General features: G+C 47.6%; 1 protein-coding gene across 2 annotated transcripts in view; it reads left to right on the forward strand.

Annotated features, from left to right (window-relative positions):
- Nucleotides 1-2,461: 2,461 nt before the first annotated feature.
- Nucleotides 2,462-12,579, forward strand: part of TRIM36 (tripartite motif containing 36) — a 29,456-nt gene continuing 19,338 nt past the window's right edge. The window contains exon 1 of one of the 2 annotated variants that reach the window (XM_026052843.1): nt 2,462-2,542. In XM_026052843.1, coding sequence (XP_025908628.1) covers nt 2,480-2,542 — 63 coding nt within the window. In that variant the 5' untranslated portion in view covers nt 2,462-2,479. The remainder of the gene's footprint in view (nt 2,543-12,579) is intronic. The other variant, XM_026052845.1, reaches the window with a different exon arrangement.

A 12,579-nucleotide genomic window follows, 5' to 3' on the forward strand; every position in this document is an offset into this window, starting at 1 on the left:
ACCTGGAAGAACAACAGCGGCAGTAAAGCTTCCTCAGAAATAAAACTGCTCCAGGAAAAGAGCCCTCAGTATCCTTCTTGCCTCAATTGACTTCATCATATGAGCTGTATTTACATCTCTATGGCATGTTGTAACGAAAAGCATAGCACATCATTGCAAGCTGTGCTTGTGTTGTTGATAGATTTAATAAAAGCAAGAGATAAAGAAGGGGAAAGAAGGGGAAAGAAGGGGAAAGAAGGGGAAAGAAGGGGAAAGAAGGGGAAGCTTTTCCATTCAATCGCAAGCCCCAGAATTCTGCCTCAGGCTGGTCAGAAATGTCCAGTATAGCAAAGAGATGCAAAACAATACACTCTGGTGGAGCAAAAAATCATGAGACAGCAGACAGAAATTCAGCACACTTCATTCAAGATAACAGTGTCATTCACAGCCGAAGAGCACAAGGCAACAGAGCAACCCCTTCAGAATAGTCGTGGGGTTCGTCTCGTCTCCTGTGATTTGGGGGATTGGTGTGGGCCATTTAGCATGCCTTACCACACCTGCAACGAGATTCAGGTAGACACGCCTCAAGCAGTTGAAAGGTTTTTAGTGTGATAAACTGCTGTATGAGGAGCTGTTGTCTTCCATATCACAGAGCCAAAAGGGCTGTAAATTCCTCAGCTTTTCAAAGGGCAGGTCTTTACTGAATGGCAAGGGCAAAGGTATGTTTGCTGCTCAGCTGTGGTTACACTGATACTGTGGTACAGCCTTCCTTGACAACCAGGCGTGCATCAGGACTGTGCACAGTCCTCAAAGCGACCATGTGAGCAGCCTGGGAGATGTGACACACTCCCTTAGACGCTCCACCGTCCCAAGCTGAGCAAGCTCTGCTTCCTGACTGCGGTCAGTGCTTGCCAAAGGAATTACAGTAGTGAAAATGTCCCACATGAGTGCCATTTACTGAGCTGGAATAAGATCAGAGAAAGGAAACATCTCACATCATGTTAAATTATGTATTGAGAGCTTCGTAACTGTATGGGCGATGACAGTTGTGTGTCCCCTGTGCCTCTCCCCATTGTGTGTTCCTCAGCTCCTCGCACAAAAGCAATACGGGGAGCACTGAAGCCTCTTGAAAGTCTCTATCTCAATAACAATCTATTTGGTTAATGAGTTATCTGATATATATAATTGTATGGTATCTAGTAACAGAAAAGCCTGATAGCTATTCCTGTGTCCCATTTCCTGAGAAAGATGGGGTATATTGTTTCAGTGAGTAACCTGTAAAAAGAATCTGGGATAACATTACTACTGTATCTGTAAGCTTAGGAAATACAGCCTCCAAAGTGATACATTATACTGGTAAAAACATACTGAAGGGTATTTTATAACACATGCAGTGCTGTGCTTCATGGGCTAACTGGTATCTAAAGTGCAAAGAGTATCTTACCCCTTTCCACATTTTTGTTTTGACATGGCCAGATAAGCCAGATGAAGGAGAGAAAAAGGAGATTAGAGCAGGTGGGAATCTACCTGTTGGCCCTTCTCCCCGAGTCTTGTGACAGGGGGGACTTTGGGGGTGATTGTAGGAGCAGTGGAGGAAGAGACGAGCCAGGTGGTGGTGGGAATGCCTTTCCGTGCCTCCACCAGGAGCAGGCTTCTGCCTCAGCTCAGAGCGAGCCAGGGACATGGAGTGCAGCATGCTGCCTGCCTGCGGCTCGGGACATCCACCCGGGTGTCCCGCGGCACCAGCGCATGGTTCTGCAGCACCCCTCGCTGCAGCTGGCCCTCTCATCGGCCCTGAGCCCTGCAGCCTGCCTGCCTCGAGCAGCTACTCACCTGGCCTGCAGTACTTAAGGGTGCCGGGATCTGTTTTGCTGCCTCCACTACGTACAGGCACCCTGCTCCTTCTCATCTTCAGTGGCAGTATCAGGTTCTGGAATACATCAAAATAGATAACAAGCGTTTTCCTCCTGTTTGAGTTACCCTGAAAGCATGCTGTTAGCCAAGTGCAAAGAGTCACGCAGCTCATCCTCACAGTTACATACATTGCATCAGTACATGTTATGCTTTACGGATGTGCTTACATGCCCTTTCACCTAAACAAGAGCTTGGAATTGAGGAAGAACACGGTGCCTTTGGACAGATGCGTTATGTATGCCCCCCATTTTGAGGTGCAGCTTTCAAACCCCTCTCTTTGGAAAGGGCCTGCCTGTCTGCTCCCCTCCTTCAGCAGACGCAGGTGTGCAGGAGCCTCAAAGGGCTTTCAAAGGCGCTTGTTGCGTGCGCACCATCTCGAGGTGATGGGCTGGCAGGAGGCGCGGGGGCTGCGGGTGCATATACGCGGCACACGTGCCGCTGCCGGCACCCAGGAGGTGCCGCTGGAGAGGGCGGGCAGAGCGCTCCGGGGGTAGCCGCCCGCCCGCCGCCTCTGCCGCCACACATGAACTCCTCGCGCCGCTGCCTCGGGCGCCGGCGGCCGCAGCGCCGGCGGCTCCGTTGCGCCATGTCCGCGGGGACCGACATGGCCCATTTCAGCTACATCGTCAGCCTGCTAGAGCGAGCTAAGGTGTGCGGGGCGGGCGCCGCGGCCGCGGCCGTTGCGCGGCAAACGGCCGCCGGTGCGGGGCGGGAGCGCGCGGCCGTTGGGTCAGGGCGCGCGGCCGTTGGGCGATGAGCGCGCGGCCATTGGGCGGGAGCGCGCGGCCGTTGGGTCAGGGCGCGCGGCCGTTGGGCGATGAGCGCGCGGCCATTGGGCGGGAGCGCGCGGCCGTTAGGCGCCAACGGCCGCCGCCGCCCGGCCGCCAGCAGCCCCCGGAGCCCGGGGCCGGGCAGGGGGCAGCGGGGATGGCGCCGGCCGCTTTCGGCTCTGAAAAATCCCCCGTCCCTCGGCAGCGGGTCCCGCCGTTCGTGTGTCCTGGAGGCTGGTGTGGCGCCGTGTGAGGCGCGCTCCCGGCGCTGAGGGATGAGCCAGTAAAACGAGCGCTCCCCGAAGGAGAGAAAAACCCCAAACCAAGTGCAGCGTGTTGCTCATTCGGAATCAATGACCTGTCTGACATTTCTCTCTCTCTCTTTTTTTTTTTTTTTTTTTTTTTTTTTTTTTTTTTTTTTTTTTTTTGTAGATGGCAGGTTGTCTTTCTGCTGGCTGGCAGGTGCTGTGTGCTAGTGTAGTGTGTCCATGTCAGCGTGTCACTCAGTGCTTTTCCTGACATCTGGAGCTGGTGTGGCTGAGGACTGGGCAAGTATTTTGGGGGAAAGAGTAGTGTGTGTGTTGGTTGAAACAGGGGAGAAATCTGACTTCTCAGCTCCTGGGGTCTGCTGATACTTGTCAGAAATGTGGAGCTTTCTTCCCCCTACCAAAGACTTTGCTATGATGAATTTAAAGGGAAAAAAAAAAAAAAAAAAAAAAAAAAAAAAGGCATGGAGCTTTTGAATTTAAAAATAAGTGCAGTATATAAAGGGCTTATTGGAAAGATGCTGTTTCTGTCCCAAAGGCAGAGTCGTTCTAGGTCATTTTCAGAGACGGTGTTCAAACGGCAGTGCAGTTCACCCCCATCACTCCGACTCCCTCTCCCGCATGGTCTGAAGGATCCTGTGGAGCAGGCTCAGACACAGCTTTGCTGGGTCTCCTAGCTGGGGAAGAGCTGTGCCTGCAGCTCCAAAGGACAGTTTGGGGTGCAGAGTCTTGTTTTTGACACAGCCACTTTGCACAGATGTATAGTCATAAAAGCTTCAGTCAAAGATCCCCTTCTGCCTGCGATTTCCTCTTGAAGGGGAATGATACTTCTGTGCTGTCTCTCACATTTAAACTGTCTAGGCTGGTACTTGAGTTAGACTTCCCTTCGCAGGAGCATACGCTTCAGTAGACAACTGAGTTAGCACTTTCCAGTGAAATATGCATATTTATGACAAACAGTGCTGTTCCTTATACACACAGCATCACAGTTGCCAAGTCTCATCTCAAGAGACTTGGTGAACCTGAAGAAAAGAGGAGCCGTAGGTGTGCTGTGCTTTTAGCATACAATTCTGTAGAGGTTGCCACTCTATTTGAGACTCTTCAAGGGCCAGCTCTTGAGACCTCTCACTCTCCCCTTTTCCTTTTGTATTTCTTTCTCTGCACAGTGGGGTTTTAGGTTGCAGCTCACTTGCAATTTATTGATGTTTTCCAGAAGCATTAAGTTTAGATCACCTCCTTCAGCTTTGCTTTCCCAGAGGCAGCAGTGGAGCTCTAGTCTGCGCAGCCAAGGTTACCTGACCGTACCAGCAATGCCCACTACAGGCGGAGCAGCTTGGACCAGTAGAGTAATTCTGCTTGGAAAATCACACTTTTTTCTCCAGGGACATAAGCCATGCCAGCAAAAGGACTGTTCTGCTTGTAAACTTAGTGGCAGGGTTTTATTGCTTAGAGGTCTCATTAGCCTCATTTCTCCTGTCCCATACACTCATCAATAGTATAAAGATCAATAAAGCTGTTTGAACAAAGCCTGAGAGCATTAACGTCCTCTGAATCCATACACTGGTAAATGCCTAGCTGTCACAGAACAATGAACTATTGGAGAGGCAGAATGTACTAACAGTACCTTACACACTCACCTCTCTGCTGTGCAGGATCCTAGCAGGTATGATAGAGCCGATTTATCAGCTTTTAGACTCTTTTATGGAGAGCGGTCATGCTGTTTTCCCACATAGCTTGCCTTCTGTGTCAAGCCTCCAAACCAGAGCAAATCATTATGCATCACTTTCCCCAGGGCATGTAGCTTCACAGACTTGCTCTCTTTATTAGTGATTTAATTAATATGCCTGTGTGATATTATTCTCCTGTAATTCTGTTTTACACTCATTTCTGATGCATGGTACCTGGAATACTCAAGTGCCTCTACATAAAGTGCCTCTCTATGCAGCACAGGGGATGAACAAGGGGAACTGGAGATGCGTGTGCAGTTGCAGGGCTGTGATGTCATTGCAATTCCTGAGACATGGTGCGACAGCTCTCCTGACTAAAATGTGGCAATGGAGGCTTTAGGCTTTTCAGGAGGGACAGGGCAGGAAGGCGAGGTAGTGGAGTTGCATTTTACATGAGAGAGCAACTGGAATGTATAGAGTTCAGCATAGGGGAGGATGGAGTGCAGGTCAAGAGCCTGTGGGTGAGGATTAAAGGGCAGGCTAACAGGGGCGACATCGTGGTGGGAGTTTACTACAGGCCTCCTGAGCAGGATGAGGAAGTGGAAGAGGCTTCTACAGGCAGCAGCTTTCAACACCATCTCCTATAACATTATTATGAGGGAGCTCTGGAAGTGTGGACTGGATGAATGTACAGTGAGGTAGACTGAGAACAGGCTGGATGGCAGAGCTCAGAGGGTGGTGATAAATGGGGCCGAGTCCAGTTGGAGGCCTGTGGCCAGTGGTGTCCCACAGGGATCAGTCCTGGGCCCAGTGCTGTTCAACTTGTTCATCAATGACCTGGACAAGGGCACGGAGGGCACCCTGGGCAAGTCTGAGGACGATACCAAGCTGGGTGGAGTGGCCGACACTCCGGAGGGCTGTGCTGCCATCCAGAGGGACCTGGACAGGCTGGAGAGTTGGGCAAAGAGGAACCTCGTGAGGTTCAATAAGGACAAGTGCAGGCTCCTGCACCTGGGGAGGAATAACCCCAGGCATCAGGACAGAATAGGTACAGACCTGCTGGAAAGCAGCTCCACGGAGAGGCACCTGGGAGTCCTGGTTGACACCAAGTTACCCATGGGGCAGCAGTTCCCTCGTGGCCAAGAAGGCCAATGGGATCCTGGCTACATCAGGAGGATATTGGCAGCAGGTGGAGGGAGGGGATCCTGCCCCTCTGCTCAGTCCAGGTAATAGGGATAGGTGACAGGATCATGGGTGCGTGGTCCCATAGGATAGAAACAGGACAAGGGGCAGTGGGTATAAGTTGAAACACAAGCAGTTCCATCTCCCTGTGAGGATGAACTTCTTTCCTGTGAGGGTCACAGAGCCCTGGCTGCCCAGGGAGGCTGGGGAGTCTCCTTCTCTGGAGATCTTCCCAACCCGCCTGGATGCTGCCCTGGACCCCGTGCTCAGGGTGTCCCTGCTGGAGCAGAAGGTTGGACTAGATGATCTCTAGAGGTCCCTTCCAAACTTCAACCAGTCTCTGAGCCTGTGATTCTGTGTAACAGAATGTATATAACAGCCCGAGTATGATAGTCCTTGGGTAATCCATATGTTCACAGCATCTGTTCCCGCTCAATACAATAGTCTTTGAGATATCCTAGGCTTCCAAGGCACCTGTCACAATCATCACAGTAGCGTCTCAACAGTCCAAAATATCCTTGTAAGACAGATTAACGGCTAGCTACATTGTATAGTAGAAGCACTGAGACTTAAAGAGATCGTGTGACTTGCTTTCAGGACTTTGAAGTCTCAGTTCAGATCTTATCAAGAAAAGGCATTCAGCTGCCTCAAAATCAAATAATATTCTACAAGTGGTTTGGGGTTCCCCTGCCCTCTGCTGTTCTTCACTCTCCATTTCCTTTTACAATAGTCAGCATACAAATACACTCACAATTGTTCTTCACTAAAAATTACATTTTAATTTTATGATTATATATTTTATACTGAATTTATATAGAGATTTTTAATAGAAAATATATATAGAAAATTTGGTTATGCTTTGACTTCCTTTATAATAACAACTTTAATGTAATTTTAGTATTTATTAATGAATATAAATACTTATTTTTGATAGTGTAATTAATACCAATATGTGTCCATGTAGTAGAAACATTTTGGGGTATTTTTTGCAAAAGAAAAAAAAATCCATAAACAAATATAAAACAACATGAATTTCAGAGACAGGCTAGCATCACTGATACTGTGTACACTAGCTGTTGAATTTGTTGAAATGAGAGTCTAGGCATATTCCTTTCTTGATAAAATCCCTAGTTTCTTCAGTTTTTTCCTCACTCTTTTTATCATCTATTCCTTCTTAGCATGTTTTACAGAAGATGAGAGCTTGTGCTTCACGAAGAACAGCTTTGGAAGCAGTGCTCCAGGAAACACATTTTGAGACCTGGATACTTTAAAAGAACAAGTCCCAAACCCCATATAAGAGCATGCCAGCTTTTCAAAATAATTGTTAAGAAAACAGGAAATTCTGCAAACTGTCCACCCAGACTCTGCAGATAATTAAGCACCAATTTTCTATCCATGTCTTCTGTCTGTAGTAACTGATATAAAATTCTCTTAAAATGGCTTTTTTCTTCAGAGAAGGATAAGGGATAAAGCTATATAGTGCTGTAAAAAGCAAGTCACATGTAGAACTGAAAAGAGGAAATAACAGTGAAAGTTTACAAGTGGCTGCAGAGGTTGGTGAGTTTTTCTGAGCTGCCTGACTCACTCAATGACAAGTTCTATTTCTGGAATCTTCAGCTTCCAAAGCATAAAGCTGTTTCTTGCATTTGTGTGGGAAATCATTTTTTTGGGGTATATCGTTCCTTTGAGGAGACTAATCCTTTATCAGCAGTCTGTTTACAAAATATCCAAGAGTGTGTAAGACTCTGTCTGTATTGTGTGGAAATTTGTGCAAAAAGGTGGCTTGGGTTAAAAGGCTTGGTTTAAAGAAACACGTAAAGGCAAGTAGGCGTTTGATTTGGTTTAACAGTTTAAGTCCGTGTTACAGAGGAGTTTGAGTTTGAAATCTCACAGCTAAAAAGATTTTAAATTCGACTTGCCTATTTTTTCCACTTTTAATCAGAGTTACTTTGTTATTTAGTTTACATGTGTGACAGAGTTGTTTAGAAACCTGCAGCATAACGATGCCTTCATCATTTCAGTGATGACTTTTCTGAAAAGTCTACAACAGCAAGAGGAAGAGGCATAGCTATGGTGACATGTGAAGGCTGTGGGAACACAAGAGCAAAACACTATGCCATATGTGTGCATTACTCATGTTTCATGACATATTTTAAGTGGTGTCAGAAACTCAAGTCTGTGACTGAACTTACTGTAAATTTGTTTTTTTTTTAATGTAAAGCTGTCACATTTAAAATGCTTTTAAAAATAACTTTTGTTTCATTTAAACAGTAATATTTGTTTTCAGATGTGGTTCTCAGCTCAGAGATATATTATTGAATTTTATATACTTTTGGGAAGCTTTATCATGGTAATTCTTATATTTGCTTGGCAAGTGAATACATAGGTATGTCTGGACTGTTGTCTGTAGCTGTTCTTTAGATTCCCTGAAACTGCTGCTTTCTGAGTTGTCCTTGATTTGGAGCAGAATACTGTAAACAAGACAGTAAGTGAAAAAGTAAGGATAAACTGAGCTGACTTTTGTTCTGAGGTGTACTTGCTGCAAATCCTTCCTAAAGCAGAACATAATCCTAATATTCTGGCAGTCTATAAGCATAGTCTGTATTGGTTCAGCGCTCTCTGGCAGCAGGTAATGAGACCTTCCTAATTTTGCTCAGTCTAAGCCTATGAGCTTTGCCAGGAAACCTATCAGACCAGCAAAGGCTTTGGTCCAGTGTCACACCTCTGCTCCAGCAAAGCAGGTAAACAACCAGAATCAAAGTGTAATTTGGACCTAGCAAAATGTCCTATTATGAAAGAAAACACAGAGCAAAGGACTTGCAGGGACCACAAGTCAGAAGAGAGATGTTATTTCTTTGGGTTTTGGGAAGGAGGTGTGTTAAAACTGACATATCTGGTGACTGGACTTTGAGTGAGCAGTATTTATCACTGATATATGGGTACTGCTATAAAACTGAATATTCACAGAGGTTCAAGGTACTTAGCTTAGAGGTTAGCAAAAACTGCAATTCTTATTTTGGAAAATACGCAAAATAATTAAGCAGGATAGTCTCAAATAGTCAGTGAGAGTCCTCAGCAGATAAAATGTGGCATGAGTGGAATGGAGAAAATTTGCAACAGCGGCTGTACATGCAAGATAAAGCAAGCACTCTCTGAAACGATTTTTTTTCCTCCACACTGCAACGTAACAACAGTTTGAATGCAGATAAAGTCCTTAATTTAGGGTTTGGTATTTTTTATTTTATGACCCCAAAACCTCAAGTCATCATCATTTTCCCTATACTTTGAAACACCCAGGGCCCTTGCTGCCTGTTCAGAGTGACACAGCTGTAGGGTAACTATCAAGAAGATGAAGGTGAGTCTGTGCTCCTAAGCCAAAAGCAGCACATTTCTCGCAGGCATCATGAGTTCCAGGCTGAATAGTGAGCTAAACATATATAGCAACTGTGTGATGGAAAGAAAAAATGGGAAAATCATGATTTTAAAACTTACACTTTTAAGCAGAGAAGCAAATTGCACCATTGATTATACATAGAACAGCCACTATAGGCTGCCACTCTACTGCATCCACCCTGGCTGAAAATACTGCTCAGGGAGAAAAGTCTCTCTCTAGTAGCTTTATGCTCAAGACTGCCTGTACTGCCACATTAGCTCTGGGCAATTTTCACACCTCACTCCGAACACCGTGTGTGTTTATGCTGTGAACATATTGGCCCTGCTCTGGTGCGAGCCCAGTGCCAGCCAGGGAGCGCTTCAGTGGAGAAACGCCAGCAGAGAACTGGCGCATGCTTACGCCTTGGCCGAGAAAGCTCTCTTGAATGAGTCTGTTTGGGATTCGAATGTGACCTCGGGCGCAACTACTGGAGGCAGGAGAGGGCTTGCCAGAATGCCCTGAGCTCTCTGTGGCAGGGATGGGCTGTGTTGCAAGCACCTGTAACACCCAACAGCACAGGCTTTCTGACGCTCACCAAAAACAGCACCTTGTCCTTCTTCAAATCATACTGGTAGTGCAAATCAGCACTTGGGAAACTGCTGTGTACCCCTGATTAAATTAGCAAGTACATTTATCCCAGCTAGAGGGTGGAATAAAGATAACAAAACTGTGCATTATTTTCTCTTCTATGCTGCTCACCTTGTGAGTGCAAAGCATTCCTCCATCTCTTGTAAGTCCCACCTGCTGAGGGACAAGAGCAAATTCAGCAGGAGGAGCTGAATTATCCTGACACTTTCCAGGTATTTGTGTATGCAAAAGGAAGCCCTAGTTGTTCACCATGGAAGAGCTTCCCGATGGATGTACCTATGCAGCTGAGAACAAAGCAGCTGGGTTGGTCTGACAGTGGAGCCACTTGTGCTTACCTCGTCCCTTCTGCAGAGGCTACCAACAGGAGTCTCTTGTAGTGATGGGTTGTGCTTAATTCTCTCATGTGTCAGTGCTTCCTCACCATTCTTTTCTTTCCCTCAGCAGCTTAAAGTTTAAGCAGAGTTTGGTGCTGCAAAGGCAGTGTGCCTAGGCAGGGGCTGGACCGGAAGGATAGCAAAAAGGCATAAGTGTGGAAAGGGGAGTTGTGCCCCTTGGAAGCCTTCAAAGACCTTTTTATCCGTGTCACCTCTTAATGTGGTGGAGGAGATGGTAATTAAAATCCTGCTCTAAAGTACCTGAAGCCGGAGCAAACAGACATGCAAACAAGCTAATACCTTAATGATCTGTTAGGTGGATTGAAGAAGCAGCTGCTCACAAGCCCTGGCCAGGACTGTGGTTGTCACTGTGATGCCACCACAGGCTGCCAGAGGATGGAGGGACATGAGAACCCAGGTTTGGCCCTGCTGACAACGTGGGCCCTGGCTGGCAACTGCACCTGCACTGGGAAGGGAAACTTGTTTTCCCTCGTGGTGCTGCCTAGGAGGAAGGTCGTCAGGCTGCTCCATAGGCCTTCGTCCTGTCCGCAGCGGGCAGCTTATGGGGCCCCAGAGCAATCACACTTGGGATCAGTGGTGTGTAGTGTGCTTATGAAGAACCACCTCCTTTAAAACACCCACCAAAAATTAGGGAATATAGGGATAATAAAGAAGGTTAATCAATAATGTTATTATCCACAAGTGTCCAAATTGTTACTCAATGTGTAGCTGGAAGGCTGGCAGCTAAGCAACTCCTTATCAACCTGTTCTTCCTCCCTTGCTTGCTTCTGTTGCTACAGGACAGTACATGAACTTGTTCAAGTGACAGGATTCATTTTGAATACACAAAGTCTGCATTATCAGAGCATTATTAATGGCATTATCAGGAAATTTTCAAGTCTACTATCTATTTTTAAGATGATGGTTTCTAAAGTAAGAAGGTATCCTTAAATGTGATCTTAAAGGTTATTCTATTTTTTCTTTGCTGTGCTAGACATGCAAAAACATCCCCTCTGTCTTCCTAATTTCCAAGTGTAATTTTCCATTTAAATTTCATGGCCAGGTTACAGAAGCCCAAATGCAAATAATGACCAAAACCAAATTAGGCTTTTCATATGTGTTAGTCCTATTGACTCATATGAAATATAATTTTGAAGGAAGGGGGTGGGGAAGGAGCTTATGATCCCAGTATTATTCTTTGAAATAGACTATGCAAAAAATATATAGGTCAAATGTAGGGTTTGTCAAACTGACTGCACCTTGGCATCCACATAGTCCTTATTCCACCTGTGTTAATTAACTGAAGCTTCCATTGCGTAATATAAGGGCGCTGTATGTCTTCACCTTGGATTTCCTAACTAGTGTGATTTTTTCTCCCAGTTGCAGACAGACAGCACTGTTCTGTGCCTTCCCCAGCATCCAAGGAAGCGAGAGCTTTACTCTATTTTCTGTTTGCTCCAGCTGTTGTACAGAGAAGATGGGAGGTACAGACACAGACAAAAAGGTGTTCCGTTTCCCACCTGTGTGGCTGCCACAAAGCCGCCAGGGCTCACCTGGCATTTCTGACCCTGGAATAGCCCCTGTCCAGCTTGCTGTCCCGTGTCCTGGACAAGCTTATTCCCTTTAGGGACAGATAAATGTGTGTGGCATGTTGATACGAACAGTGGTTATGAATGAACATCAGAGTGGAAACTATTTCCACGAGGACAAGTGAGGAAGAGGAGCTTACGCTCCCTGGAGAGTTTGGGTTATATTGGGAGGGTCCCGTGTGGTCGCGGGGCCCTGCGAACATGAGGCAGCCCTGGGCGGGGAGCCGAGGAGCAGCGGGCCGGGAAGCAGCGCGGTCTGGGAAGGGTGGTCCGCAGGACCAGCCCGCGCTGCGGCCCAGGGCAGCGGGCAGCGGTCGGGTGTTCGAAGAGGACTGTGATGGCGTTTTGACCAGTTGGCTGTACATGTGTCAGTGGATGGCTGTTGCCTAGTGAACTGGCAAAAAGGAAAATCCTGAATGTTCTTTCCCTGGTCCTGTGAGGGTGTACGGCTGGAAAGGAAAGGTGCAGGGCCGGGTGCTGCCCTTCGCCCTCTGCATGCGCGGTGCTTTCTGTCCTCAATCTCGCACATTCCGCAGCACAGCCCATCACGTCCCCAGTGGGAGCCGCGTCCCTCGTGTGTGGGGGAAGCGCTCGTTTCCCTCCATCTGGGAGCACGCGACTCCGGAGCGCCGCAATCCCGCCGCACCCGCCGCAGCTCCCCTCCGCAGCGCGCAGGAAGGCGGCCGTTGGAGCCGTTGGAGCCGTTGGAGCGGCTGGGGGCGGGGGCGGTGCCGGTGCCGCCGTGGGCGGGCCGCCCGGCCGCTGGACAGCTCCGCGGCGGCGGCGGCGGCGCTGCCCCCTGGCGGCGGGCGGCCTC

This window comes from Nothoprocta perdicaria, unplaced genomic scaffold (assembly GCF_003342845.1).
Source record: "Nothoprocta perdicaria isolate Ctin4 unplaced genomic scaffold, notPer1 scaffold_92, whole genome shotgun sequence".
Lineage (NCBI taxonomy): Eukaryota > Metazoa > Chordata > Aves > Tinamiformes > Tinamidae > Nothoprocta > Nothoprocta perdicaria.